The sequence below is a fragment of the Tachysurus fulvidraco genome, chromosome 1 (genome assembly GCF_022655615.1).
Source record: "Tachysurus fulvidraco isolate hzauxx_2018 chromosome 1, HZAU_PFXX_2.0, whole genome shotgun sequence".
Lineage (NCBI taxonomy): Eukaryota > Metazoa > Chordata > Actinopteri > Siluriformes > Bagridae > Tachysurus > Tachysurus fulvidraco.
In genome coordinates, this window is record NC_062518.1 from 10,861,699 (window position 1) to 10,886,857 (window position 25,159).

The 25,159-nt window shown below is 35.9% G+C and overlaps 3 protein-coding genes and 1 long non-coding RNA gene across 9 annotated transcripts in view; all 4 read right to left on the reverse strand.

Moving 5' to 3' along the window:
• Window positions 1-3,765, reverse strand: part of cdh16 (cadherin 16, KSP-cadherin) — a 39,643-nt gene extending 35,878 nt beyond the window's left edge. For 2 of the 3 annotated variants that reach the window (XM_047817206.1, XM_047817101.1), the window contains exons 1-4: window positions 3,688-3,731; window positions 3,073-3,130; window positions 2,834-2,932; window positions 183-317 (exon numbers count right to left, since the gene is read on the reverse strand). In XM_047817206.1, coding sequence (XP_047673162.1) covers window positions 183-317; window positions 2,834-2,932; window positions 3,073-3,108 — 270 coding nt within the window. In that variant the 5' untranslated portion in view covers window positions 3,109-3,130; window positions 3,688-3,731. Of the gene's footprint in view, window positions 1-182; window positions 318-2,833; window positions 2,933-3,072; window positions 3,134-3,687 lie in introns of all 3 variants that reach the window. The other variant, XM_027157534.2, reaches the window with a different exon arrangement.
• A 275-nt stretch (window positions 3,766-4,040) lies between these two features.
• rrad (Ras-related associated with diabetes) lies at window positions 4,041-7,127 on the reverse strand. The gene is made up of 5 exons (XM_027157530.2): window positions 6,985-7,127; window positions 6,267-6,698; window positions 5,861-5,934; window positions 5,487-5,691; window positions 4,041-5,018 (listed from the first exon to the last, which is right to left on the reverse strand). Exons 2-5 carry the CDS (start codon window positions 6,631-6,633, stop codon window positions 4,741-4,743), a joined length of 924 nt encoding a protein of 307 aa, XP_027013331.1. The 5' UTR covers window positions 6,634-6,698; window positions 6,985-7,127; the 3' UTR covers window positions 4,041-4,740.
• A 7,412-nt stretch (window positions 7,128-14,539) lies between these two features.
• LOC113649672 (heat shock factor protein 5-like) lies at window positions 14,540-16,447 on the reverse strand. 4 transcript variants are annotated; one of them, XM_027157568.2, is made up of 5 exons: window positions 16,326-16,447; window positions 15,622-16,062; window positions 15,086-15,177; window positions 14,761-14,934; window positions 14,540-14,641 (listed from the first exon to the last, which is right to left on the reverse strand). In XM_027157568.2, exons 1-5 carry the CDS (start codon window positions 16,366-16,368, stop codon window positions 14,609-14,611), a joined length of 783 nt encoding a protein of 260 aa, XP_027013369.2. In that variant the 5' UTR covers window positions 16,369-16,447; the 3' UTR covers window positions 14,540-14,608. The 4 variants fall into 4 exon arrangements, with proteins under 4 accessions (XP_027013369.2, XP_047676940.1, XP_047676949.1 ...); XM_047820984.1 differs by having other exon boundaries at window positions 15,086-15,180; XM_047820993.1 differs by lacking the exon at window positions 14,540-14,641 and having other exon boundaries at window positions 14,797-14,951.
• Window positions 16,448-19,593: 3,146 nt separating this feature from the next.
• On the reverse strand, window positions 19,594-22,749 carry LOC113649660. Its single transcript, XR_007144511.1, has 3 exons — window positions 22,089-22,749; window positions 20,656-21,907; window positions 19,594-20,180 (listed from the first exon to the last, which is right to left on the reverse strand). It is a non-coding gene; the product is annotated as an uncharacterized LOC113649660 (long non-coding RNA).
• Window positions 22,750-25,159: the final 2,410 nt, after the last annotated feature.

The window sequence follows — 25,159 nt, forward strand, 5'->3', positions numbered from 1 at the left end:
ACTGACAGCATGTATTAAATGTTATTGGTGACTCACTGAATGAATCATTCTGCACTTTTATTCTATTTCTTGTTTCTTTCTTTGTTTTTTATTTCCGTTTGCATACAGAGTCCGTTAAAAAAAGTAATCCTGTTTTACCATACAAGTAAAAAAACTGTATTTTAACTGTAAAGTCCACCCACTTGCAGTGTATATGATGGCTTCTTCTCCCGGTCCAGTGGTTTTAGGGCATACAGGAAACCTGACTCTACTCCAAAAATCCCCTCATCATCACCACTTACGATCAGATCAGCATAGGTTAAGGGAAGATCAGGCAACTATAGAAACAAGACAAAAACCTTTGCATTAAGACAATAACTGATTTGAAAGAAAATAAGATTTCAGTCATTGCTTTGTTATAGTAATGTAATCAAAAAACGATTAAAAGAATTAGTAAAGGAATTACTGTACATTGTACTTGTAAGGTTGCCAGAAAAGTACAATAAGATTTACAGTAAACATATATAAAGTAAAGCACTTTAAAGTTACATTACATTTGCTAATTTGGTTGAAAACTATTGAAGCAGGACACAACTGAGCTCAAGGCTCTTGCTCAGTCACAGTAGTTTGGAGGTGCTGGGATTTGAACACATGACTTTATGAACTGTCACTCAAAGCCTTAATGACTGAACCACAACAAACCTATTCTTGGCAAATTATTGTAATAATACATTTTTTGGTCAATATTAATGCAATATTAGGGCACTTTATTTGTTCTTCTTCATGGTTTGCGGTGATAGGCAGCTCACGTGGCTAGAGAGATTTCTGCTTCTGGCAGTGCTAAATCATTTCAGTGACTGACACTTACACACATGCTCCAGTTGGGTTAACTCTGGTATGGATCATGGATCATAGTGTTTAACAAAGCACATTCGTACTGGGTGCAGATTCTAGTTTCTGTTAGCAAAGCATAGCACACAGTGAGTAAAAACCATCTGCCCACATCACACAAGAGATTTGTAGTTCATGAACACAAATGGTTAAGAATGTCACAACTCAGGATGGAGTCATTTCATAGAGCAGATCCTGCTTGTCTGAGTAATTTATAAAATATTTCCCATGCTAAAACTGGCTAAAAAATTCAGTTTCCATATCTGTCCTCTTACCCCATATGGGTTCCATCAGCCATTGACAAGTGCATTGTCTATAGACGGCATCATTAATTTAGCACTATAGCTGTAATCCTAACATAATTTACAAGCAAGCAAAGTTTATTGGCCAGATTAGCATCAAACATTGTTTAACATATCAATGCAATTCGTAGAGTTTTATTTAGAACAAGTAGAAAAATCCATAAAGGATAAAAACATTAAATCAAAACTACATTATCATCTGAATCTCTTAAAATATTTCATTTCAACCTAAAACTTTGGAAATCTTTCATTGATGTTTTAAGTTCTGCAACATATGTTTGTCTATTTTTATTGATAGCAGTTGTTTGAGAGTGTCAGAAACCGCAATGTTGTTCAGTGTGTGTTATGTAAACCTGCAAAAAACTAGAAATGTTTCATACTCGCTACCTACATTAACAATGATGTTCCAGTATACCACTAAAAACAGCTATATTTAGTTAAAATGACATAATGTAAATTAGATTTTTCATAGAACCGTTGCTTCGGGTACGTTTACATTGGGTTATTGACAGGTTGACAAAGAGCATGAGTCATAACTTACCCAATGCCTTCTTTCTGAAAGCCTGAGTAAAACATAACAACCATTATTAGGTCCTTTCAGTACCAACATGGTAATTAATCAGTCCTCAATACATTCAGTGAGCATTTTGGGAGCTTGATATTAAACACTGATTGTGGCAAGATTGTCTCTTGCAATTTCCTCCACTTACAATGTCCGAAGGAGAAGACAACCCAGAGGAGGCATAAATGATCTTTATTACCATGACCTCAGGTTAAAATGACTGCCGTTTAGGACACAGCACGACTGGCTCCCTGGCTTTGTGCTGGAGCCTCATATAAAGTTTAGTGACGCATGCAACTTGCTTATAATTACACCTTGGTTCATTGAATTTTATGAATAGTACACATGCTGCCCGTTTCTTAACCCGCACCACCACTTCAACCTAGAGAGTCTACACAAGAGCTGCCATTAAGAGCTGATCCATTCAGATCTAAAATGTGATAACAGCCAGATTCCAACAACTGTGCTTTCAGATATATTAATCACACCAGGAAAAGTGCTTGAAACGTATTTTTGGTATATCAGACATTATAAAACATTCATTCATTCATTTTCTAGCGCTTATCCGAATTTTTCAGGTCACGGGGAGCCTGTGCCTATCTCAGGCATCATTGGGCATCAAGGCAGAATACAGTGCCAACCCATCGCAGGGCACACACTCTCATTCACTCACACACTCACACACTACGAACAATTTTCCAGAGATGCCAATCAACCTTCCATGCATGTCTTTGGACTGGGGGAGGAAACCGGAGTACCTGGAGGAAACCCCCGAGGCGGGGGAGAACCTGCAAACTACACACACACAAGGCGTATGTGGGAATCGAATCCCCAACACTGGAGGTGTGAGGCGAACATGCTAACCACTAAGCCACCATGCCCCCACACAATCAAACAGCATTATTGATTTTTCCATTAGGTTTTGTATCAAACACCTAAAAAGGTAAATAAGGAAATATTGTCTAAATACGGAACTTTGTATTTTGTATTTTTCTTCTTAGGTTTTGGTGAAATAGTATGTCTGATATTAAAGACTGTAAACTGTAGTCTGTGCGTTTAGAGCAACAGTTTCAGTTTGTCCTTTTTGAGAAGAGCTCACCTTAGTGAGGTACCAAGGGAAAATACCATCATAGTTTTCTGGAACACCGATCCTGAGGTGTGCTGCGTCCACATATAAAAGAGGCAAACAAAGCAGCATCTAAAGTAAAAAAAAAAATAAAATTAATAAAGAATTTAATTCCACAAATTTGTCGTGCAAGAAATATTATTTTAATAATATTGTTTATTGTTGTTTACACAGCATTATGTAACAAACCAATTAGAAACAAAATGACCTACATTCAGTGTTTTGATCCATGAAGACATCTCATTCATTGAACACCCTGTGGCCTAAAGTCTGCTACACAAAACACTCATCTCATCATTCTGCAGGATTTTTCTAAACTGCAGACTGTATGCATTTTCAAGTAAAGATCTCAAAAAATGTTATAGACTTCAACAGGATATAGAGATCAATGATGGAAATTTTGACTCACTAAAATGAATCGACTTCAGTAATTTGATTCATCAATCAGAATATTGTTCAAAAACATCAAGATGGCTAACATGAACCACAGCTGACACTGCACAGTTTACTTTTCTATGATAATAATCCATAAAGGGTTACAAACTTAGAGTTTGCAAGAAAAATGATTTTATCAGATAATGAACATCAAGGTTTTGATGCACATAGATGTTAGGATCAGGATAATTGCTTTAAAGTTTGGAAGTCATTTCAGATTAGGTCTGATTAGGAAGTCGATTATGTCAGTTTATGCATTAAGAGTGGTATTAAAAAAACATAACCTATAAAATAAGTTATCACTGCTGCAATGATTAAGGCCTACATGTCTATTGTACATCTGTTTTTGTAAATATATCCTTCATATTTTTATGAATTTTAGAAAAACTTACCTTGTTAAAGTAGGTGGGTATCTGCTCTGATCCACGACAAAGACAGAATGGTTAGACTTTAGTGTGAGGGAACTGTTTCTACTCTCAGAGAATTAATGTTTAACTTCTTTAATTTTATGCAAATGCTCTTAACTGCCTTGTTTCTTTTAATGATACTCTTGGTCAACAAGTCTTGAATAATTCCACACCTACATATGGATGAGGGGATACATTTAATGCAAATGGGCTTCCTGAGGTGTTTGTGTGTGTGTGTGTGTGTGTGTGTGTGTGTGTGTGTGTGTGTGTGTGTGTGTGTGTGTGTGTGTGTGTGTGTGTGTGTGTGTGTTAGCATGTTAGCAAAAACGAAGATGTCGTTCATTAAATTAATTCTTTATTATAAAATCAGTGTAAACATGTAATAAAATTAACAATTGAATAATATTAACTGGAAGTGCAAATCAAACATTTTGAAAAACACATAATTTATTGCTTCTACGATATTCAATTACACCTTGCACTTAAATAATATTCTGATGATTTAAACATGTGAAAATTCTCAGTTCAGAGTCTCTCCCCAAACCCCAATCCTGTGTTTCTGAAGTGCTGAAGTACGTACCTGCGCACTCAGATTCAAGTAAATATGATTCCATTATCTCATATCAGTGAGGAAAATGAATTGTGCTCATCTTTTAGACACATACATGAGAAAGTGTATCCCACCTTTGGGATCTGTACATCAGTACAATTGCTACTGCATTCACAAACTCTTCTCTTGAGAAGGCAGAGTTCTCAGTCCATAAGCAAATGGTTTTGAGGCTTTAACTTCTACTTGCACTGCTAGAAATTGACCATTAACAACTTTAAGGCAAAAAAAAAAAAGAAAAGAAAATATGAAATAAAATATATAAACTTAAAAAGCCTCATGCAATTTGATACCACAGACTATTGTTGGGTCCTGTTTGTCTGTTTTACAATATAAAATATGCAAAGATAGTACAGTTGTCTAGTCCTTGAGTTAGTGTCAAAAATACACACACAGCTTCTGGTCATGGTGGCTCTACAAGTCCATTTTGCTCAGAGCACAGAAAGGTCATGGCATGACTTGGACTTCTGCCTGAAGGCCATCTTCTTGTTCTTGCGTGCGACTATGCGACCCAGAAAGCGCTTGGCCTTCTTACTGATGCTCTCACGGCGTTTGCAGTTAGCCATGCGTCGGGCATTCTCCTCCTTGCTGTCCCTGCGCAGGCGGATCTGCCGCACGATGCCCTCAAACAGATTGCGGACATTGTGATGTAGCGATGCAGAGGTCTCAATGAACTTGCAGTCGAAAACAACAGCACATGCACTTCCCTCTACGAGAAAAATGAAGGTAAAATGAATACAGATTAAAAGAACTGGGTTTTACTCAGTGTGCAGGGGTGTGGTATCTTGTTTACTTTATCTGCCATGCATTAGTAGCCTAGGACATTAGCAGCTTTAAATGTTTGGAGTGAGGAAGCAAGGACCAAGGACCAAAGATGGGGGTGGGGCAGCAGACTTAAAATGTTTAGCATGCCGTGAGTAGGGTAATTTAGAAAGTCTAAAAACAGACTCTCTTTTAATCAGTTCATTTCTATGTTTATGTTCTCTTATTTTCACATGCCAATTACTCAGTAGCTGAGGACAGTTAGGGATTTGATTATTCTTCCATGCATCAGTCAGTGACGAAAAGGATATGTAACTCCAGCAGTGATGAAGTGAGCTAGAGATGGAATGAATGAACAAGGATGGTGAGTAGGGTTTGCTCACTAATGGTCCTAGAGCAGACAGAGGGTACCTACCATCTACTGACACTTCTCTGGAGCGTACTAAGTCAGTCTTGTTTCCCACCAGGATGATTGGGATGTTCTCCGACTGCCGTGCCCGGCGGAGCTGTATGCGGAGTTCTGATGCCTTCTCAAAACTTGACTTGTCCGTCACAGAATAGACAATGATGTAAGCATCACCCATACACATACACTGATCCTTCAGCCATTGACTGTTGTCCTAGGAGATCATAAAATGTGTATCTGGTTATTACATTGCTGCTGTACAGTATACTGTATCGTGTACTGTGCGTTTACAGCAGCAGCATATTTCTAAATGTAAATATTTCCCTTATATTCCCTTAAATTCTAAATATGTCCCTTATATTGTTCAACTGTGTCTAACTCACCTGTTCCCAGATGTCATACAATAAAATATTTGCTTCCTCTCCATCGACAACAATAGGTCTGTCATATGTATTTCCTAGAAGAAAGAAAGAAAATATATGATCAGTTCAGTTTATAGCACTTTAAAATACAAGTTCCACTGCAGGCCAGCACTGCCATTTAGAACTACTATATTAATGTATGCAATAATTGACAGCAGCTGATCTCTTTGTGGGTAATGGAGGCCTTGCTAACTGGATGGAAATAGCAGCAATCAATAAGTCTTTTTCCATTCCATAACGCATTCCACTGCTCTTAAGACACTCAAACACACACAGTCTGATGGGGTGATCCTAATGGCTCCGGTTGTCCTTGCAATACACCCTAATCACTAAAACATAATTACGCAAGCATGTGCACAGTCTTTACCTGCGTCCTCGTAGTCGTGCGTGTCCTCCACTCCGCCGAATATCCGCGCGAGAGTGGACTTCCCCACGCCGTGCTCTCCCAAAAGTACGACCTTGTAGATATGTCCGTCGGAGTCACTACCAGAAGAGATGACAGAGTCGGAGGAATCGGACACGCAGCTGTCGCGGTGCTGCTCGCCGGGACTGTAGGACGTGCAGCGCGTCAGGTTGGACAGCTCGCCCGCCAGAACCGGGGGCATAGAGGAGCGCAGTTCACGGTCGTCCACCGGCATGCTCCTCCGGTGCAGGGTTTGATGGTGCATGGGAAACGGCGTGCTCCCTCTCCTTTTGTCCATGTTCCGCAACTTATCGCCTTTGTTTAATGTCATGGCTTCACAACTGGCTGCGTAAAACTCAAGCTAAACACCTCACTTGATCAGAAAGTAGACTAGATCTAAAAAATTAAAATGTGAAATAACGGGGAATTAGTCCCTATAATAAACTACATGCAAGCAATCAAAGTGCTGAATTAATTGATTATTATTATTATTATTATTATTATTATTATTATTATTATAATAAATAAATGTATATCATAGATATAATGATTGATAAGATACATATATATATTATATATATATAATATGATTATTAAATCTACTATATGCAAATGTAATCTTTAAATGTTTTTTTAACATATTATAAGCATTAAGAATAGAATAAATCAATGTAATACATACATGTAAGCTCGTCCAATGACCAAGTGTAGAACTCCAATGGATGTGAAGCAAGTAAAATTCCCTTTAGTTTCAGTGCTTTCGTTTATAGCTCCTTCTGTAGCTCTTCCCAAGTGTGATCACCGTTTTATGATGAGAGATGAGAAGGGTCCCCCTTTATTTATGGCAGAGTAGAGTCACTGACGTCATAAGTGGGGCGTGGCGTTTTGCGGAGAATCACCATCACTCCATGCGGAGGCTGTAGAGTAGGCGATGCTCAGCTTATTGTGGATAGCCAGAAGTGTCAAAACACGCTAAATCTTTTTCTTATGTGAGGCCAAATGATTAGTTATTTTTGTTTTATATTTTTTAGAATACTGGAAGTTTCCATCCAGTTATAAATGAGAAAATCCATATCTTTTACTGTAGTCTTGGACGTTAGACCTAACCGTAAATAGGTACTCTATATCAACATCTGCTGTCTATAATCTTGCACTTTAATACTATAGTAAAAACTTTTATTTAACACGATTGTCATGTTCACATCATGTGTTATTTGAACTTTTGGGCATTTCCTCATTGCATTTGATTGAATATTAACACTTACTTAAATATTATGTAAATATTTTTTCTTTACACATGGCAAAGCTTTTTCCTGCTCTTTTGGAAGGTTTGGCCTTCCATAGCATGTAGATGTGATTCAGACTCAGGGTCCGTCAGACGGGATTTCCCTCCTCCTCCTCTTCCTCATCCTCCTCATCCTCCCCCTCTCGTTGCTGCTGCTGCACTGATAACGCTTCTGGTTACACAGATGGGGGCAACAATCAAAAACGCTTACTGTTGTATTAAATAGTCCCCTATACTAAAATAATTCTATTTATAAAAGGCTATGGATGTGAACTCAGTTGTATGAGCTATGAGTGGAGTCAGCAATAAATGATGATTTCAGCTTATTTCATAATAATTACTAAAAATAGTAGTCAAAATGATGTCTACTGAGCTTGCACATCATATTTATTTCAAGGAAAGGCTTGAAGTATTGACATGAAAGTCCAAGCTGACAAGGATGCTAAACACATAAATAGATTTACCATTTAAGGTCCTTTAAATGATATTTATTTAATGTGGCGTGGTCATTTTAATTTTAAAATCCAGCTGTTCAGCAGATAGACGCAGTATGATTCATTCATTCAGCTTTAGACTGATGATGACTTTATAGCGTCAGCAGGTAAAGAGAGAAAATGGTCCAATTTTGCCATCTGGTGTTTACCTTGTAAGCTGCACTCAAGTTAAGCTGATGGTTTGATAGGACTAGTTTTTTTTTCCATCCATCTATTTAACCATCCATTATCCTACATAGAGGTGCAGGGAGACTGGAGCCTATTCCAGTGGAATTGGGGCACAAAGCAAGCTACAGTAGACGGAATGCCAGCCTATTGCAAGACGTACATATTCACACACCCATTCAGAGTTTAGGGACAATTTATAGATGCATGGGGTGATTTGGGTAGGAAACACTCGAAGCACACATAGAAATTCCTTGTAAATTCCCAAAGTTTGTAAGAGTTACATCCCCAAAGTGAGAGGCAAAAATGCAGGATGTGGTAGCCTAGCGTTTAAGGTATTGGACTACTGTTCGAAAGGTCAGGAGCACAAATCCCAGGGCCACCAGGCTGACAATGCTGGGCCCCTGAGCAAGGCCCTTAACCCTCAATTGCTCACGTGTATAAATTGAAATAAAATGTAAGTCACTCAAGATAAGTGTGTCTGCTAAATGCCATACATGCTAACCACTAAGTCACTGTAACCCTTGGCTAGTTTGTATTCATTGTTCATTCATCTGAAGTACCATTTATCATGTTTTTTTTTTTATTTTTTATCAGTACTTACACAAGTGTTTAATAATAACACTTCCAACAGAAACACAAACTCACTGAGCATTCAATTGTCGCATGGTGCTACTTGACTGTCAACGAATTTTATCATGCAGTATTAATTAGCATAATTATCTGAAACATATAACAGTTCAGACTCACAATGCCTTGCTCTGATCACAAATGGAGATTTACCATAAAATGATGTAGCAGCAATAAGGCAGAGCATTGGCTTCTAGTTTAGATCTCAATTTCCAGTGTTTGCAATTGTTATACATTTACGTACAAAAAGACGTAGATTAATTATGTTGTTTATATACAAAGACTTGTGTTATTAGGAACAAGGAATCTACAGCAGCTATATCAGGTCAAACACTCTAAATATTTTGACTAAGACAAACAGTAGCCTTTACTATCACACAGTCTGGTAACACAGCTCACAACACTTTTGGGAACTAAATTAATTTGATGATGATGTTTGAATATAAGCATGAGGTCACTTGGGGTGTAACATTATTTTTGATGAGTGTTGCAATGTTTTAAATTTATTGCCATCCAATTAACAACGATATTAATTATTGCATTATTATATATAATATAATAGAATAGAATAATTATTAATTATTGTTGTATCTGCAGGTTCAAAGATGTAACTATCTGAGTGCCATTGTAGGGAATAATATATGTTAAACCCTTGATTAGTACTTCATTTTTGTAACGTTTGTATGTTTGTTGTTGTTGGTTTCTATATTACAGTTATATATTACAGTTACATGCATATTTAGGGCTCAGGAAACTGTGCTTAATGGCTGAACACAATATTAGCAATGCAATTTTCAGGTCTTGTTTGGACCTCTCATATTTCTCATTACAGAATTTTTTATCTTTCTCACACACCTCCTGCTACGTGAGCAGATGTCTGTGTCCTGTTTTTCTGCTGCAAATACGGGAAGTGTATTTTGTTTCTTCTAGGAGGAACAGTCAGCTCTGTATGTGCTGATTTTCCCGTGCTGCTGTTTATAATAGGTTTACTCTCTGTGTCCCTCCATGACAGATATACACACAAGTGAGTGTGGAGGTGGTGGAGATGTTTACAGTATATGTGCCTTGGACTGCTTGGCAACCAGATTTTTTGAGTTGAGATGACTCACTGCTGGCTTTGGATCTTTCTGTTCTGCACTTTCAGTTGCAAAGCAAGTGGAGATGTGTGCGTAAGGCTAATTTAACCCTGCTGATTATTGTTTCAAACAAGAACATGGACATAATCAGGATGATTAAAAAAAGGAAAAAATACACAAACACAGTCACCACACAGCGGGTTATTAATCGCAATATTTTTCGAAGCACAGAGCTTAAAGATGTAATTAATGCAAAATTCAGAGATTTGCTGATAGAAATTACAAGCTGCTGCCTCTGATTTTGCTCCACAGCTTATTGGCTTATTAATTATTCAAATATCTGAGTGTTAACATTAATTAAAGTTCTTAACAGATGTATCTGAATGGATTTATGCATTATGCTGTGGCCACATGATTGAATCATTTGCTAACTGCATGACTGTACAGATTGTTTTTTAATAAAGTAGACAGAAAGTACAGCGAGTAAAATAAGTATTGAACACGTCACCATTTTTCTCAGTAAATTTTTTTCTAAAGGTTCTATTGACATGAAATTTTCACCAGATGTTGGTTACAACCCATTCAATCCACACATGCAAAGAAATCAAACCATAGATGTCCATAAATTAAGTTATGTTTAATAATGTTAAATGACACAGGGAAAAAGTATTGAACACGCTTACTGAAACATATTTAATACTTTGTACAAAAGCCTTTGTTGCTAATGACAACTTCAAAACGCCTCCTGTATGGAGAAAGGAGTTGCATGCATTGCTGAGGTGTGATTTTGGCAAATTCTTCCACACAAACAGTCTTCAAATCTTGAAGGCTTTGTGGGCCTCTTCTATGAACTATGATCTTTAGTTCTTTCCATAGATTTGCAATTGGATTCAAGTCAGGTGATTGGCTGGGCCATTCTAGCAGCTTTATTTTCTTTCTCTGAAACCAATTGAGAGTTTCCTTGACTGTGTGTTTGGGATCATTGTCTTGCTGAAATGTCCACCCTCGTTTCATCTTCATCATCCTGGTAGATGGCAGCAAATTTTTATCAAGAATGTCTCTGTACATTTTCCCATTCATCCTTCCTTCAATTATATGAAGTTTACCAGTACCGAATGCTGAAAAACAGCCCCACACCATGATGTTCCCACCTCCATGTGCAGTGCCATTTCTCCTCCAAACATGGAGTGTATTATGGCATCCAAAGAGTTCAATTTTGGTCTCATCTGACCAGACTATATGCTCCCAGTATTTCACAGGCTTGTCCAAATGTTGTGCAGCAAACTTTAAACGAGCTTCAACATGTCTTTTCTTCAGCAGTGGAGTCTTGCATAGTGAGCGTGCATACAGGCCATGGCTGTTGAGTGCATTACAACTGTACCTGCTGATTCCAGGTCTTTTTGAAGCTGTTCACATGTGATGCTTGGCTCTTGGACAACACGTCTGATAATTCTTTTCACTCTGTCAGAAATCTTGCGAGGAGCACCTGGTCGTGGCCTGTTTATGGTGAAATTATGTTCTTTCCACTTACGGATTATGGCCCCAAAAGTGCTCACTGGAACATTCAGAAGTTTTGAAACCCTTCTGTAACCAATACCATAAGAATGTTTTACAACAATAAGGTTGCGAAGGTCTTGAGAGAGTTCTTTGTTTTTACCCATCATGAAATGTTTCTTGTGTGATACCTTGGTAATGAGACCTTTTTATAGGCCATCAGTGTGGACAGAACCAGCTGATATTAATTTGCATTGACAAGGGGCAGGATTGCTTTCTAATTACTGATTGTCTTGGCTTTCCATGCCTTTTTGCATCTCCCTTTCTTCATGTGTTCAATACTTTTTCCCTGTGTCATTTAACATTATTAAACATAACTTAATTTATGGACATCTATGGTTTGATTTCTTTGCATGTGTGGATTGAATGGGTTGTTACCAACATCTGGTGAAAATTTCATGTCAATAGCACCTTTAGAAATAAATTTACCGAGAACAATGGTGACGTGTTCAATACTTATTTTACTCGCTGTATATGTATATCATAATAGCACAATGTGATAGATAGATAGATAGATAGATAGATAGATAGATAGATAGATAGATAGATAGATAGATAGATAGATAGATAGATAGATAGATAGATAGATAGAACTTTATTGTCATTGCATAGTACAGGTACACAGCAACGAAATGCAGTTTGGCATCTACCAGAACTGCAAAGAGTAGCAATTGTGCAAGTAGACAAGTGCAGATAAATATGTAGCATATGTACAGTACAGCAGGTAATATATATATGGATATATATGTAAACATATGTACAGCATGTAATATATATAGGTGAATATGTAAACATATGTACAGCATGTAATATATATAGATATATATGGAAACACATGTACAGTATGTTTTATATATATATATATATATATATATATATATATATATATATATATATATATATATATATATATAAACAGATGTACAGTATGTAATATATACAGATATATATGTAAACACATGTAGAGTATGTAATATATATATAGATATAGATATATATGTAAACATATGTACAGTATGTAATATATATATAGGTGTGTGTGTGTGTGTGTGTGTGTGTGTGTGTATATATATTACATACTGTACATATATAGGTGTATATGTAAACATATGTAACGTATGGAATATATATAGATATACAGTGATATTCATGGAGTTTGGACAAATACCTGTTACCTTCTTATCTGTCAACACTTTTATTGTGAATCAATGGACTTGGCTACATCCCAAATTGCATGCAAGCATACATCATACTAATGGCCAAAGCTACTGTATTTCCTACGCTGCATGCAACCGGGCTGTATAGTAGGCTTAGAGTAATTAAACTATTATACTTTAACTATTCTACTATGGATGGATGTACAGACAGAAATCAGGAATCCCACCTATTGTCAAATTGGCAAAATGTTTTTAATTTAAAGTGTTAAAACACATTTCAAGTACAAGACTATATATATATATATATATATATATATATATATATATATATATATATATAGTAAATTGTTACCTGTAAGTGTTTTTCACATAGTCAAAAATTCTGCACAGCTTGTTTACTTTTTGCTGCTGTACTGAAAGATGGGCATTTATAAACATATAGCATAACATTTACATTATGTTACCTTTACATTTTGTGTTATATCATTTTCAGTCCTCCCCATATACCGTAATTTCAATGCACAACAATCTGATTGAGTCACAAGAAAATGTAGCACAAAACACTAATAACATAGACATAACAAAAAATCAGTTAAATGTGTTCTATAATGCAGTAAACTTTCCGCTTTACTTGAATCTCAACTAAAAATTCATTTAAAAAAATAAGTTTATATTTGAGCTGTCAGTCATTATTTTACAGCTACAAAGCTACAATTTTGGTGACAGAGGGAAAAGTTATAAACAGCAGCTTCAAATGAGCTCAGAAAAAGATGGTTGTTTCTAACGGCAAACTCGATGCAAGTAGCCTACACATTAAAAATAACATGACACGTACATTTACTAAAAACCCTCACATATATATTTAAATATTTGTGCATTAGTGTAAACACGAACTTTACACAATCCTTATGCATATTCCAGGCGAGTAACACAACAATGTAGCGTGGCTCAGATCCGGGCCAAATCTGGCACAAGAGGACCGGATCTTGCTCGGATCTGGACCAAAGCTAGGCTGTTTGGGAAGCACACACTGTTTGCACAAGAAAAGCTAAAAAATAATTAAATATGCAATGTTTTAAGTAATAGTTACTCATCATATCACTTTATAGTTGTTGAGAGAACAAATCACTTTTTACAGCGTACTGTTAGACTGAGCAGCAGAGGAAGAACTGCTGTGTGTTGAGCTCAACTACAACTACACGATTCACTACTGTCTCTCTTTTACTGCTCTGTGTGCAGGAAAAGAATTTCAATATCATCCAAATGATGTCCGCTTAGAGCACATAGCAATGACTGACCAGTTTCTGTAAGTTAAACCTCTAGGGCACTGTTTAAAGCTTCATGCATGTTCCACACCACCATCAGCCTATATATAGTTCTTAGGCAAAACTGTGCATATTCAATATTCATTGATTCTTGTTTCAGATCTTTTGTTAAATATTAGAACGTTGTTCATAACTTATTTCCAAATCTTTACGAAATAAATGTAGAAGCTACAAAAAATAAATTACTTTGTTGAATAAATCATTTAGTACATTTCATGCATCAGGCCCCACTTTTCTGTGCATTGTTTTATACATTCATCTTTAAGATATGGTTAAAATTTATTGCTAAGTCAAATTTGCATTAAAATAATACTTGTCAAAGTAGCACTAGATTTATATTTAAATCTAAAAGGAATTATCAATACATGCCATTTTTTAATAGTTATTCTTAAATAACAATAGTTATGATTAGACTGATGTACATATTTTAAATTCGTACAAATATCACATTGCATTTGATATAATAAATGCCTCTGCAAGAGCTATTGGTATAATTCATGTTTTATGTCTTTTTTATTAAAGAAATAATTCAGAATAATACAAGAGATGGCTTAATGATTATAATTATTTAATAAATATAAATAAATATAATATAAATAATTAATGATATTTAACTGTCTTCACAAGTCAAGCAGAGTGAAGAAATCAGCAGCCTGAATAGAGAGAAAATACACAAACACACACACACAGACTATTAGCACATGGGGTGTTAAAGAGGGAGGATCATCTAATCTGAATTAATTGTATTTTAATACTTTCTGTATAATCTGACCTGCACTTCATCTTCTGCATCGAATACAGTGTCCAGGTTCATGTGATTCTTCCTTGGATCTGGATCCTGTCCAGTGTACACAGTGTACAGAAGGTGGATAAATAAGTCGTCCTGGACATGAGCTGATTCCCAGTTTGGATCCTGGCCAGTGTACTGGGGGTGGCTATATGAGTCCTGGACAATAAGTGGTTCTGTGTTAGAGCACACATTAAGGTTTAAAGTTTACATTCCTACCAAACCTTATTGTAGCTGCACGGGCTAAAATAATTGCACTGACAATTCCTTTTGATTAGTATGTAAACTAAAAAAGTTTCTCAGCTCTCACAGAATAATAGCCACAATGAGCGGAGAAGGCAACTTCTTGTTGGGAGCAGGGCATGTTGGAATCTAAAGAGCCTGGGATACAGCAATGATTCTCTGCTACAAAATGAACACAAAACAATGAAGGCTGACAAATGGCTCAGTGTTGAGTAACATGTTAACCAGATGTCACTAATACATTATTCTGAAACAATATTACAATACAATGCAGCTCCTAGTGTCCATCATCTGGACTTCTGTCAAAGTGAAATATCAGCTTTTAAAATAAAATTGATACCCAATTTCCTTCCCTCTAATGTTTTTAGATTTCATACCTCCTACATCCTCCCCCCTACATGCCAGGAAATGAATTGGTTATGCTAATGAATAGCATATTGGTGTGTATGTGTGTGATGGGCTGGCATCCCAATCAGAGCACCCAGTTTTATTTTGATAGGCTCTGGAGCCACTTTGAAACTGACCAGAGTAAAGTAGTTACTAAAGATGAATGAATATATAAATGAAAGAATAAATTATAGCTTGTTCTGAACATCTACTGACCGACCACAGCAGGGATGTCAGGTGAATTCAGCACTGGATGAAAAGTACTTTGGTGGTTGGAGACATCTTGCCCAGTGGCAAGCTTGGCCCTGTTAGAAGGTGTGAGTCTCTTTAGCTTTGCCAGAAGCTCCGGGTTGGCCCGTTTGAAGTTGGGGTTAAAATAGTGCTGTATGAAGCTCACTTCTGTCAATAAGATCTTATAGTCTGGGCAAACTTTTGTGAAGCCATACAGGTTTAGCTGACGAACAAAACTGATGAAATTAGTAGTTCTGAAGATCTTGTCCTTGGCTTTAGACAGCACTTCAGCTTGGAAGGCCTCTGGACAGATTAGAATTCCTTCCCCTCTGTCATCCCAGCTGATTGAACAAATCTGAGGATCATTCACCAAATTCCACAAGTTGATGGGAAAGTTTCTTTGGTTGATCCGGACTTCCATCCCAGCTAAATGATTTGTAAACAACAGATAGGAGCTCAGTGTTATTGAAAGAAAGAAAGAAAGAAAGAAAGAAAGAAAGAAAGAAAGAAAGAAAGAAAGAAAGAAAGAAAGAAAGAAAGAAATATTAAGAACTCAAAAATTGTCATCATCAACAAGCTAGCAGCAGCTCTCCTGCGTTTTCTCGGCTGCTGAGTGGAAAATAAATTAAAAAAACAAAAGAAACACGATCGGATTACTTCTGATATCTGACTATAACATATACAAATACCTGATATCTCAGCTCCTTCTGCTGAATAGACGTTTCCACTCATTTTCAGAAGCTTTTAAAGTCAGTGTAAGAGCAGTATAAAGCGTTTATACAGAAACTCTTAAGCACTCGCGGACCTCTGGAGTTTAAATTGAAATGTAAACAAGTGGACGTGCCGAATTACTGACGTCATTCAGAAATATTGAATAAGCGCGTGCTTGGATTGAAAATCATTAAGCGATTTCATGCTGTGTAGTAAATTGTAGGTCAACATAGTGAAGAAGAATTTGTTTTTGAGAATATTTAGTTTCAACATTTCAGACAGATGATTTTGTGATTAGTGAAGTATTTAATTTTTACTTGTATATTTGGTTTATCGAGATCCAGTATGTTATAGAAGTGTGACCTGCATTTTTTTCAGCAGTATATATAAGGTAAGTATTAAAGTTCGAGGGTTGTTTAAGTTAAATCCTGCCTTAATGTGAACGCGCTTCCTATTGGCTGCGCCGGTGGCGCTACTACGAGCTGATTGAATGATGTGCATTAGAACAAGGAAGAAGTGCTGTGGGTGAGACGCATATGTTGTAAGAATAAACGTTCAAAAATTCATCTCATGGTGAATGTTAGACACAGTTACATAAAAAAGTCTATTTAATCAACTTGAACTAACATAATATATAATATTAATGTAATTAATGTAATTAATGTAATTATTGAAAGAAATTACCTATATTGCTCCTGCACAGTTAACATTCTACCAAATCAATATACACCATACAGACATTTGTGCAAAAACATTGTTTATTTTGGACAGAAAACTTTAATAAAATACGCACTTATTAATCTTATAAAACAAAATTGTCACAGACAAGTGCAGACTAACAAGTTTTTTTTTAACTGAGGAAAAATAAAATTACTTTGAAAAAAAAGAAACTTAATATTTGTTCAACCTTTACATTTCAACTATGCAAGAAAATTTCTAACAAGGCTGAAAACAGACTTACAGTGTGGAACCATGAGTAAGGCATAAATAAGTTAAGTAAATGTATTTTTTACATTATGTTGTGGCATAAGTCAAAACAATGATATTTTAACTGTTTAGAACTCATAATGAAAAATGTCAAGATAAATAATTCTCAATAACACAATACAGGAAGAAGTAATTAAAAAAATGAAAATAATACAGGTCATTTCTATTCTGTTTGGCCGCCCTCTTTAGAAAATGAAACAAAATGTATCAAGACCTATGTCTTTCATTATTTTTGTTGAACAGAATGTTCAAAATGGCCAAATGTTTTTATTCAGGTCAACAATAAAGCTTGTTCTTCAGACACATTATTTATTTATTTTACCCAGTAAAATCTTCTAGAAAAATTCATATGTGTATCTGAGTGTATTTTTGGGGTAACTCAGATTAACTGCATATATTAGGCCTAGAAGCAAAACACAGGTCGTTGCAACAACGGTCAACCCTCTCAAGACCTTGATGCCTTCCAGCACTATCACAGTCTCTATGGGATAATCTCTGGAGCCTCCTTTTGTGACAATCCTAAGCACATGCTGTGGCAGTTCCTGTTGGTATATTTCCCCATGAGGATATTAAATTTTGAACAGTGTTACATTTATAACATCATAAAACTTAATACGCCTTGGTATTATTCTTTACCTTTCTTAATTAGATATTAAACATGTCTCTGTCACATAACCACTGATTGTTGTGGTTAAGGTGATAATGAGTTTGGAACTTTACAGATGGTTGATGGTCAATAAAATGCTTTATTATATCAAGCATCAAGTAATTTGCATGCTGTGCCACTCGGCTCTCCTGATTTTGCCAAGTCTGTGTCGCCCTGAGACCAATATTTTTTATGATGATCCTGATACAACAACTTCCTCAGCCAATCAGCATTTACGACGTCATCACTATGTGCGAGCCAATTACTTCTCGTTTCATAACAAATGTGTTTGTCTTCTGCTTGCTAAGGGAGTTTTCAATGAGGTGACTGAGTCAAAGTCAAATAGTGCTATGAACATTTCAGTAGAGCTGATACACAATGAAATTGAGAATGAAAGGCTAGACGAAATTAGGCATCACACAACTATACCAAAATTGGTAAGGGTATTAAAGATTCTACAGACATGGGAGAACATTCCTGAGGATATTGCCCAAAAAAATGAATGAACTACTGTAGAAGTGCAAACAAAAAAAGAAAGTATGATTAAACAGGGTTCCCATGCATCCTGGAAAACCTGGAAATCCTGGAAAATTAATGACCAATGATCCAGTCCTGGAAAACACATGGAAAATGAGAGAAAACAAATTTTCTTCTTGTCCTGGAAAATTATTATTTTTTAAATGTTCTTGATCATTTAAAGAACAGTTTACAACTGGTCGAAACAATTAACCTTAGTTAACCTTAACCTTACAGAAAGCGCACAGTTCAGGGACGCTGATTTTTGATGGTTTTTTTGTTATGCTGTTTAATCTCGCTGTGACAGATGACACTGTCTTGTGTTGGCGGTTTCAGGTGCTAGGGTTAGGGTTTAAGTGCTCGAATGTTTTCAGCAAATGGTGACGGGTGAGCAGGATATATTAACATTGTTAATTCTGAATATCATGTGCAATTGGAATGCACAGCAAACTAAAGCATGCATGACGGCATTGGCCTGAGAAAGGAAAGGGTATTAATATGTGCGGCCTTTTCATTTTATAAATGTTGAAATTTCATTCACATGACATTGTCTTTTAAAGTAATCCATCCACACAGTCCCCAAACCTGTTTTATGAGCGATATATGAAGTCAAAATGAGATATTCTACTGATGCGATGCACAGCGAATCATACATTGAACAATTATTTGCATGCTCAAAGTGCAGCACAGACTAGTGTTGTAAACATAAGGCGAAGGCCGGTAACATATAATAGGTTTACATATATAAACTTAAAAACATGTTTGCAAATGTGATATTGATTTTTGCAACAGTTCACTAAACAAGAAGTTAAGTGGCTTCCTTTCTATCCTTCACTAACCATAGTAGTTCCAAACAAAGCCAGAGCAGAAAGTTTTTAGCAACATACAATGTTGTTTCTTTGAATATGCATTTATTAACGAATCGTTTGTGAAAGTGAGTCAATGACACATTCATAAATACCATAATTTTCTTTATTCCTAAATGAATACATATTTTGAATGACTCATTTGAAAGAGCTCTGTGTGTGTGTCTCTGGTGTTTTTCTAATTTTATAGTTAAGTAATTTTTTAAGACTTCTGGAGAGAAGAACATACGACTTTAGGCCATGAATCTGTGATCCTTGTCTTTTTTCCTAAATTTGAAACGTCCTGGAAAATGATCTCTGAAAAAAAGTGGGAACCCTGTTAAAGGATTTGGGAGACTTTGTGATACAGACAAATACATGCACTGTTTGCAAACAGAAAAAGAAAGACAGACAGAAAAACAACCCTAACAATAATGACAGATGTCACATTAAGTTTCCTGTTAAGTCAAATAGAAAACACAAAGCTAACAGTGGCCAAAATAACTAAATCAATTAAGGTTTGAGAGAAACTCAAACTGCATGTTTTTGAACATTTTGAACATTGTACATATTGTCAATCAGCCAATAATAAAACAAAAAACATTGTATTTTGTGTATAAAATGAAATAAAAATCAAATTGTGATCAAGAACCTTTCTGTTTTTATTTGCAAATCTGATCCAAGTACAGTATATGTGCCATTTACTGAAGCAGATTCTCATACAGTCCGCTAAAAAGGATAAAAACATATTAGCTGCTGTAGGCCCAAAGCGGTGAGTGACCAGATCCAGCTCTGATTCAGGGCCAGGGTTTTGTAGATTAATCTCCATTTGTTCAGTGCTCCTCATGCCAAAAAACAAAGCACAATATTCATGTTACTTTAATAACATATAGAGCTGCTATCAGTTGTCTGTTATAAATCACAAAATACATTACACTTTCACTCTCTTGCTGATTAATTGACTTTTTGATACAGGGACTAGACAGACTGAAAAGGTTTGTATACTACGGTAAGTAAAAGCACGGTAAGTAAATCACTTTTTGTACACTAAGTAAATCTGGCCCTTAAATGAAAGCAACTTTTGGACATCCAAGATGCCCAGTCCTTAAAATGTATTTAAATGTTTAGCAGATGTAGATGGGTTTACAACTCATTATTTTTCAAATGATACGGATGTCAGACTGAACAAGATATTTAATACTTATTTCTTCATCTTAACTAACTCCAAAATTGTTATTTTTCTCATAGAAAATAAATAGAGGTGCAGCCACCAATATATTAGAAGATATCATTCCAAATCAAGAGATATCCTACAGTGTTGCTGGGATGTCCTCTTCTGGAATCCCTGAGAGTAGTTTGTCTTTTGGCACATGTTTGGCCAGTGCCATTCCAAACCCCTTGGCAAGAGCTTCCGCCTCTCCCTCTGTTAAAGTGCTGATTATTGTCACCTTTGTCTTTGCCTTTCTAGGCTGCTGAAGCACATTAGGTGGAACATCTTTTTTGCCAACGTATGTATAAACAAGTACAGTGTCACAGATGCAAAGCACATGAACAGGGTTTTCTAAATAACAGTATTCTGTGAATAGCCATGTGGGGCATTGTGGCAAACTGTGTATGATTTACTATCACTAATAATCCAAGATCATACACCTTGCATAAAACAATTACAGTGAAGATATTTATGCTTCTTTATTGGTGGCCCTTTTAATTTTTCACTACCTATTATAAATATTTTTGCATTTTATATGTAAATGTATGCAATACTGTACAAACCCTTAGCAATATTCAGAACATGTTTGTGGTCATGTTTTCTTTGACTCTACTCCTCAATTCATCTTCATCTACATGGTAGGTCTTTCTTTGTGCTGTTAGCCTTCCTAAAACTTTGTACACTCTCTTTTCCTTTTCCTGCACTCCCTGGTCATCCCTATTTCTTTCTCCATTGTGCTTATGCTTCTCTTCCTCCTTGTCTTCCTCTGTCTCTCCCTCACTGCAACAGGCTATAGGTTTTCCTATTGCCTCCAACATGGATATAACGATGTCCTCTGTTCCAAAATAAGTCAGAACCCATGTTAACATTAAAGTACATGTTAACAAAGTGGGAAGCTGAACAACACTTGTTTCGAAGCAAACAATACTTGTTTCTAACAAATAAACTAAACTCAGGCACTGTTTTAACATTATCTACACATTGCATATTGCAGCATGCTAAAATAGATAAATGTTAATATTGAATCAGAACACATGTAAGAATTTGAAAAATTACCCTGTTGTAGTGCAGATTCAGCAGATCCAGTGGGCTTGACTAACAGGTCTGGGTCAGTTGAGTTAAACACAAGACATAAATGTAAGAGATCACCTAAATGATGAAACGTCATCATGACTAGTGCATTGATTCAACCAGTCAATAACATGTCTTGGTCATGCCTGTTGGTGTATGACCTGTATCTGCTTTTTGTGCATGTATTTATATGCATATAACATATGGATGGATTCTCTCTTGTTGTATTACAAGGCACCGGAACAGGGTAATGAAGCCAGCAGCCTTCATAAATTCAGTGGCAACCTTAATGGAAGACGAAAGTATTAAAATAATACAAGCATGATACAGCAATAGATATGTCACTAAATACAAAATCTGACGTGTTGGCACTTTAACATAACCGTACACAAGAAAAGACTATGTATAAAGTTACAATTCAGTAGGTGAAACACATGCACACAGTGATCTATGCTTGGTAACTTACTGCAAGTGTGTGGATACCACATGACACCAAATCGGTTTGGAAACTGTGTTTTGTGGTTTTGAGGTCCCACTCTCTTTTAACTCCCCTTGAGGTTGCAAATGCACTGTAATCAACAAATTCATAATTGGCACTAGCATCCAACTCAAACAATTTATTTTAAAATAAACATTTTGTCATTGTTTACTCATATCCATGTCAGATTAAACCTCTATAAACAGTGTTTGTGTCCTAATAACAAAAATGTTGCTTAAGCTACAGTGAGGAGTGCTTGTCACAGGAACTAATTGTGCAGCAGTGGAACTGTATACAGTGTGAAATGTGAAAGGGACGTATTTGGGTAGAAATTGGGTTACATTATGTAATAGAGTTCTACTAGCAGATACTACCATTATACATAAATTGACATAAATTAGACCTTTATCCCGTTAGACCACTGATATCACATTTGTAAACAAATCAATTAATACTTGCCACTCCGTCTCCCCGAGTGAGTTAAAATAGGTACCTTCTGTAAACATTGCAATGCTATAACAGAAATATCTGAAGTTATAATAACCATTATAATAACCATAAGACAATTATTGCAATACCATTCAATATAAAAAATAGCAAAAAATATGCACATCTAAATTGGGTGCTCGACCAAAAATAAATAATGAAAAATAAAGTCCAAAGTCGGCTACACCAGAGCTCCAAAAATATGAAAAAATACTCTGCTTCATATTTGATGTGACGTTTCAAGCACACGGGCTCTTCTTCAGACACATTTAACACTGTGTTAAATGTGTCTGAAGAAGAGCCAGTGTGCTTGAAACGTCACATCAAATAGCTATAAAGCTATTAGTTTTTAATAACAATAAACTTTTGATATTTTTGGAGCTCTGGTGTTGCCGACTTTGGACTTTATTAATGGTGTTTACAAAGCAACATTCTTGTTATCTTGCATACTGAGATATTCTTCTTCCAGACAAAAGTTCGGAGCGTAACTTGTCCCGCAGCTTTTGTCCTAGACCCATGAATGAGGTGTCAAATCGACCGGCTCATTGAAGAGAGGTGAGCTATGACTTTTATAAGCGATCCAACCAACGATGTTCGCACAGCAGATGAAAAAGCAGCCAAAAAAGTCCCATAGACTTGAATGGAAAAATTTCACACTAGCAACCGAGTGACGAGATTTGCCACGTGCAAGCACCATTCACATTTTCTTCAGGAAATGTACATTCTAATTTTTAATACCATTCAAAACCTTAACTAAACACATGTGATCCTGACAATTAAGGTCTCGCTAGGTAAACATTTTTAAGCAGGTGTGAGCTGCTTGGAGCAAAACTGACTGAACATATTTAGAAAGCAGAGCTTTTTCTCATGTGATTAATGAATGAGAAAAAAGCTCTGCTTTCTAAATATGTTCAGTCAGTTTTGCTCCAAGCAGCTCACACCTGCTTAAAAACGTTTACCTAGCGAGACCTTAATTGTCAGGATCACATGTGTTTAGTTAAGGTTTTTCTGTCTAATGTTGGTCAGAGCTGAATGATCCATGCGGTGCTCAAACTAGCGCTGCGCTAGAAAGTTAACAGTAACTTACATCAGTGAAGGACTAACGCAGTTAACTTGGCAATTCAAACTAATATTACAATTTCTGCTGTGAAATCCCCACAAATCTAAAAAGAAATATGAAGTTTACTATCAGTAATAACATTCTGTAAAATGATACCTTAAGAAAAATTAAGGCACGGTCTTACCTTTTGCTGGTGGCACGTCCTGATTTTGCAGTGCAGGTGCAGAACATTGTTTATTTTTTATTTTGGCGGACTCTGCAAAATGGTGACAGTAATTGGGTCACGATTGGCTGAGGAAGTTGTAAAAATCGCAAAATCAGGAAAATCAGGAAAATTGTTGTACAAATCACAAAATCAGGAAAATCGCAAAATCAGGAGAGCCGAGTGGCACAGCATGCAATTTACTTGATGTTTGATATAATAAAGCATTTAATTTACCATCAACCATCTGTAAAGTGAATTCCAAACTCATTATCATCTTAACCACAACAATCAGTGGTGTGTATGTGACAGAGACATGTTTAATATGTTATTAAGAAAGGTAAAAAATAATACCAAGGCGTATTAAGTTTTATGATGTTATACAGTAAATGTAACACTGTTCAAAATTGAATATCCTCATGGGGAAATATATCAACAGGAACTGCCACAGCATGTGCTTAGGATTGTCACAAAATGAGGCTCCAGAGATTATCCCATAGAGACTGTGATAGTGCTGGAAGGCATAAAGGTCTTGAGAGGGTTGACCGTTGTTGCAACGACCTGTGTTTTGCTTCTAGGCCTAATATATGCAGTTAATTTGAGTTACCCCAAAGAACTCAGATACACATATGAATTTTTCTAGAAGATTTTACTGGGTAAAATAAATAAATAATGTGTCTGAAGAACAAGCTTTATTGTTGACCTGAATAAAAACATTTGGCCATTTTGAACATTCTGTTCAACAAAAATAATGAAAGACATAGGTCTTGATACATTTTGTTTCATTTTCTAAAGAGGGCGGCCAAACAGAATAGAAATGACCTGTATTATTTTCATTTTTTTAATTACTTCTTCCTGTATTGTGTTATTGAGAATTATTTATCTTGACATTTTTCATTATGAGTTCTAAACAGTTAAAATATCATTGTTTTGACTTATGCCACAACATAATGTAAAAAATACATTTACTTAACTTATTTATGCCTTACTCATGGTTCCACACTGTAAGTCTGTTTTCAGCAGTGTTAGAAATTTCCTTGCATAGTTGAAATGTAAAGGTTGAACAAATATTCAGTTTCTTTTTTTTCAAAGTAATTTTATTTTTCCTCAGTTAAAAAAAACGTGTTAGTCTGCACTTGTCTGTGACAATTTTGTTTTATAAGATTAATAAGTGCGTATTTTATTAAAGTTTTCTGTCCAAAATAAACAATGTTTTTGCACAAATGTCTGTATGGTGTATATTGATTTGGTAGAATGTTAACTGTGCAGGAGCAATATAGGTAATTTCTTTCAATAATTACAAATTAATAT